This window comes from Nannizzia gypsea, genomic scaffold (assembly GCF_000150975.2).
Source record: "Nannizzia gypsea CBS 118893 supercont1.2 genomic scaffold, whole genome shotgun sequence".
Classification (NCBI taxonomy): domain Eukaryota; kingdom Fungi; phylum Ascomycota; class Eurotiomycetes; order Onygenales; family Arthrodermataceae; genus Nannizzia; species Nannizzia gypsea.
The window spans coordinates 57815-63780 of NW_003345200.1; the positions used below are offsets into that span (position 1 = coordinate 57815).

The 5966-nt window shown below is 50.0% G+C and overlaps 2 protein-coding genes across 2 annotated transcripts; one reads left to right on the forward strand and one right to left on the reverse strand.

The window, feature by feature from the left end:
• Positions 1-2110: 2110 nt before the first annotated feature.
• On the reverse strand, positions 2111-2760 carry MGYG_02010 (hypothetical protein; the record flags this gene model as incomplete). Its single annotated transcript, XM_003174434.1, has 3 exons — positions 2111-2429; positions 2644-2689; positions 2733-2760. The coding sequence occupies 3 exons, from the start codon at positions 2758-2760 to the stop codon at positions 2111-2113; spliced, it is 393 nt and encodes a 130-aa protein (XP_003174482.1).
• A 498-nt stretch (positions 2761-3258) lies between these two features.
• On the forward strand, positions 3259-5527 carry MGYG_02011 (transcription factor; the record flags this gene model as incomplete). Its single annotated transcript, XM_003174435.1, has 3 exons — positions 3259-3487; positions 3556-5456; positions 5510-5527. 3 exons carry the CDS (start codon positions 3259-3261, stop codon positions 5525-5527), a joined length of 2148 nt encoding a protein of 715 aa, XP_003174483.1.
• Positions 5528-5966: the final 439 nt, after the last annotated feature.

Here is a 5966-nt window from a genome sequence, read left to right on the forward strand (position 1 = left end):
AATCGACAAATGCATGCGCGGATTCGATGCTTGAATCCCAGAATATACAGCAAAGCAAACTGGATAGCTACGGCTAGAGCGCGGGGAATCTCATGAAGATCCCAGATTCCAATTCCTAGAGGGCGAATCAGTATCGATGTCACCTAAAGTACACAACCAACAGGCATTATACTTATTGGAGATATTCTTCAGTGACACTGTACCCGGAGACGGCGCGGAGTACAGCTAGCTGGTTAGCATAGATCGAAACGCCGTTGGCTTACTGGCCCAGCCTGTAATGTGTTTATTGTATTTTTGATAGCAGTAGTTGGCGTTGATATTGATATTGGTGGCATTTACGAGTTGATGAGTTACCGCTTTGGGCAATTCCAACGTCAGGCCACAAAATGTCAAACGTCAACTTCAACCTCAACTTTTCATCGATTCTTGAACATCCACAAGCAACACAAACAAGCATAAGATCTGTGGAACAAAAGCACCCCAGGAGTCTGTATCCCGGGACGGCACACGGCCCATGGAACGAGTTCATGTTACCTGGAGACAGAGCGTGTGCGACTATCGGCGCATAGCCAGTCCTCTTGTTCGCTGCGGCATTCTGACACACTGAAAGACAGCAGCAACAGGCCTTTCGATGGCAGCCACAACAACATTACTGGCTGGCTGTGATCCCTCGCCTCGATTTCTTCCACGGATCGGGCCTGCATTGGGACTTGGTGCGCTCCGTTCGTCGAAGTTTCGTCCGGTATAGGCAGCTCGCCGATTTGCTTCGGCAATGTAACTAGCAGGGTAAATCAGCCATATTCCCTTTTTCTATCTACCCTGAAACGCTTCCTGCGAACTCTGGAGCAGTCCCCGTTGGTGCGTGGCATGCGCTAACTAGCTGGGATTCAGCAGACTGCATAGAGAAAGAGATATGGAAGATTGCTGTGTCGATCGGACCGCATAGTTAAACTGCGACTTGGACCCTGTTCATGAAGCCAGCCAAACACTAACGACTGCATCAATACGAACTACTGTGATCAGACTGGTTGCCAATTCGCGCGACTGTGCGGCAAGCATTTTCGGCCATTGAAAGCTCTTTAGCCCGGGAAATTGGATAGCCGATGTTGACAATAACCCTGAAACATATTTACCAACAAATACGTGTCTCGAGCTGGGTCGTCTATGGAATGCGCCTGAATCGTTATTTTTTATGGCCAGCCCTGGCCGATTGCAAAAAATGATGCAACCACTGCTTCACCGCAGTTAAGCATTTTTAGTTAAGGGGAGATGTTTGCCACTTCAGGGGAACATAGTCTGCCTGTCCAGCTTAAAAATTTTCCATGACGGCAGTCAATTGCATTGCTATAAATGTCAGCGACAGAAAAGGAGGCGATACCTTGGCTGCTGTTCGATAGTTATACGTACAAACCTCTGAGCGAGGGGCATCTGCAGAGCCCAGCAGCTTACCAGGAAAACCCCTGCCTCGCGAGCAGCCTAAAAGAAACGACTGGGAAAAAGAAAGGACTGAATTAATAATTATTTCTTTTCCTTTTAGCGAAGCCGGCCTTTCCATCTTGGCGCAGAAGTCAAGTCCCACGCCCGCAATCAGAATGAACATGAGTGAGTCCGTCCTTTCGTTGAGACGAAAAGCCGAAGGAATAACAGGTCGCGTGAGAAGAGCCCATCGGCCCTTAGCCGTGAGTGACTAACTAGAGACGATTGGCACTGGGGACACTGGTGGAGATTCCTCCACAAAGACCAAAGGAAAAGCCAGCCGAAAAGGAGCGCCTTCAGAAACAGAAGGGAGAGAAAAAGTAAAGGGCAGAGAGGAATCAAGCCGAATTGATGCTGACTGGGCTTACGCTCTTATAGGCTCGATAGTTGAATCGATTTTTGTGAGGCCCGTTACGAACAGACCAGATTCATCTGCCTTGCGCCGGTGATATTATTATCACAGGCAAAAAAGTTACCAACCGCCAGTTGCTGCCATATTCGACGTTCCCCACTGGGAAAAAACTGCTTGACTGTCTCTTAACTATCTCTCCCTACGACCACCACATCGTCATCACCATTTATCAACGACCACCGTGACGAAAGCCATCAATATATTCTCCCTCGACGCCCCCTTTCATCTCCTTCGTTTCGATGTATCCATGCGAAGGCCATTATACGCTGCAGCTCGGCTCTCGCTCTTCAGGCACCACTGAGAACCCCAGCTTTCGGTTATTCTCCCATCAACACCCCAGATCTGGCCGACACCCGCGCTCCTGTATTCGCAGCTTTCAGCCTCCAGCCTCGTCTTTGCATACGTGAAATACGATACGGACGAGAAAGGTCTCTCTTTGGTCGAACGAAACCCCCGCGCCCAGTCTTGCTGCGTACTCCGTCCGTTGAGCACCCCCGTTCTGACTCTTGACTTGCATTGTTCGACTTCACAATCCCGCGATCTGTGCGCTGTGTTAGCTTTGCAAGCTTCGTCCAACGATTTCATCTCGGCCAGCCCTGCACAAAGATGCCATTGGTGTTTGACCTCTGATCTCTGTTTCGATCGAAATACCTTCAATCAGCTTGCTGCATTTTTCTTTGTCGCACGACATCCAACTCGAGCTATACTCGCCACGGCCGCGTGATCCATAACAGCCCTCTCTTCGACCTTCATACCTCCCCAAAAAGGCGTCGTTATTTTTTCCCTGCCGTGAAACCTCAGCTTGACCCTTTACTCGTGCATTAGCGAACCGGCCAAGCTTCACCTGGACCAGTTGAATCCAGGGCCGTCATCGTGGTAGTGCGATCCCACATCCTGAAACTCACATCAACAAGAAGAATAATCACCTCTCTCGCGCCAGGGAGACTATCACACTTGGACGGGGAAAGTCGACAAGCCTTGGACCGCTGAACGTGGGCATCGATCGTCCCGAAAAAGAAAAATATCCAGCACACAGACACTGGTAGTTGGACCACAAAGCCTTTCTCCCTCTCTTGACAGCGCCACCACAGCTTTTGCGTCCCCTCACACACGCTCTCACACACACCGTTTGTTCTGATAATACCCCCCCGGCCACTCAAACGCAATACCACGCAGACGTACAGACACGTTTTCTTGGGTTCCGGAGTTGGCGGCGTTTCATCCACGCTCGTCTTCCGTTTTGGTGCCTGTTTCTTCGGGGGAGGAGGCACCGTGCCGTTCCATTCCCAACTAAGACCTCCGCGTTATATAAATAGCTATAGCGGCAGGCTTTTATTATGACGACTAGCTCCCGGGAGTGCTCAGATACCATGTCCCCGCACCAAACTACTGGTCAGGAATCTGACAACATGGCCGTCAATGGCGAGAATGCGCCAGCTTCATCTCAATATATCCAGACAAATAATGATGAGATGGCTGATATGGTAGCTGCTGAGAAGAAAGCTGCAGCTGCAAAGGCGGCGAAGGACCCTTCAAGACCGAAGCGGAAAAAGGCCAAGCGAGCTTGTTACGCTTGCCAGCGGGGCCATCTAACTTGTGGTATGTAAGCCCTTTATGCTATAATGGCTATGTAGAGCTAACGCACCTCGCACTTCTGCTACTCCTAGGTGATGAGAGACCGTGTCAGCGTTGTATCAAGCGCGGATTTCAAGATGCCTGCCATGACGGCGTAAGAAAGAAGGCCAAATACCTTCACGATGCGCCAAATGAGGTATTGATGGCCGGGGTAGGAGCAACCCTCTATAACCAGAGGAACGCTGCACAAAACAACGTCAATGGATCAAACACTTCTCCCGGCGTCCCTCAACAGATGACATCGCCCAATTTTTACAGTACTCAGCAGTCTCCGGATTATAATAGCTTCCCCCAAAACAAAAACGAACTGCATGACAGTACGGTAGGACCTGAAAATTACGCTTCCCAGTCTCCTGTTTCGCCCACATATCAAATAGGTCAAGGAATGCCAAATCCGGTTCTTTCTCCGTCTCTCCCGCAATCTGCAAGTGAGACGCCATCAACGGCAAATGCTGCTCCAGGTCAATTTAATTCAGCCTTCTTTGATCCTAGCGACCCCGCGCTGTTCAACTTTGATCTTGCCAGCATGAACTTTGGGAACCATTATGGTGCTTTGGAGTTCGGGATGCTTGGACATATGGCGACAGGGGTAGGTGACACACCACCTAGCGATAGCGGCGCCCAACGCGGGTCAATTGGCCAGAACGGCTCTGGGACATTCGGTCTTGCCGGATCCAACTTTGCTGAGAGCCCTAGTAATCAGACGCCCTATTTGTTCAACGAATCTGGTATGAATGACTGGACGCAAACTGCACCCGTCAATAGGAGGAGTATATACGGTTCAAATGCCAACATGGTGGCGGGAAATATGTCGGACAAGCCGCATGCATTCGCGATCGAAAGTGCCCCGGCCAATTTTGCCAGTCCTGCTTCCAATGAAAGTCCGATGATGACAACCAACTCAGCAACGTTTGAAGACACGACGAATTCCGGGGCGTTCAGCTCTAGACCGAACGCATCCGTGTCCCAACAGAGGCAGCAGCCAGTGGTGTCAACACCCCAGCTTAAGCAGCAAAATTTGAACCTCGGCGGCAGGCGCAGGCATAAGAATGCGTCGTCTATCTACGACAGCGTCAAGGATCCGTATTCCTATACTAGCGGCTTCCACTCTTTAACGGCATTCATCCAGCGTCGTTTCTCTCCACAAAAGACCCTGCGTATTGCCAAAGCACTGGCATCCATTCGGCCATCGTTTATCGCGACAACAAAAACTCTAAACCGAGATGACCTGATATTCATGGAGAAATGTTTTCAGCGCACACTCTGGGAGTACGAAGACTTCATCAATGCATGTGGCACTCCAACGATAGTTTGTCGGCGAACCGGCGAGATTGCTGCAGTAGGGAAGGAGTTTAGCATCCTCACTGGCTGGAGAAAGGAAGTGCTGCTGGGCAAGGAACCAAACCATAACGTCAACACCGGTGGCTCATCGGGTCTCGTTACTGACTCGACATCTCGAGGAAGTTATACACCAAGGCCCTATAGCTCCGATGTATACAACTCCAGCACAGCAGCTACACCACGCACTCAGCCCGTCTTTCTCGCCGAACTGCTAGACGACGATAGTGTAATTGAATTCTACGAAGACTTTGCCAAGCTTGCCTTCGGTGACTCTCGTGGTAGCGTGATGACTACCTGCAAGCTGCTCAAGTACAAGACCAAGGCAGACAGCGACATACTCGCTGGTAGCAACGGCGAGGCTGATGCCGGGCAGAATGGCGAAGCCAGCAGCAGCGAGGCAAACGAGCTCAATGGCAGTAACGCTAACGGAGCCACGACGAACGGGCGGGGGCTGCGCCGATGGGGCAAAGGTGAGATTGCTGGCGAAGCTGGCATGAACCAGCTTGGGTTCCGCGACGGCAAAGTCGAGTGCAGCTATTGCTGGACTGTCAAACGGGATGTCTTTGACATCCCCATGCTTATTGTCATGAATGTAAGTTGTTTGTTCTACATCAAGAGTCGAGCCGTAACTAAAGAGTCGTCTAGTTTTTGCCATGCATATGAGAGCCACCCGAATTAGCACTTCGGCATGATTTATATCTTGTTTCTAGTGTCTCATTCGCCTTACATTCATTCAGCTGCAATTACGACGGCGGTTATTGGGAGGGAAACGGAGTGTAACGGGATGAAGGTATAACATACACCTGGGGGAAACACGGCGTCAACACACTTTTTTTGGGCATCCGCAGAGCGGACTAATCGTCCCTCTCTTTCATCTGTTTTTTTTTTTTTTTTTTTTTTTTTTTTTTTTTTTTTTTTTTTTTTTCTGTTCTCTTGGGATCTTATTCTTTTTATTTTACACTCCGCCCTTTTCCCTCGGGGGAATTATTCCCCCCCCGGGTTTCCTCCTTAACATCCACCCCCCATAAGCGATTGAAATGGTAGGGTCATCTCTGAAAAAAAATGAACCATAGTAGGTGTTACAGGGCGCTCCGTAACTCCA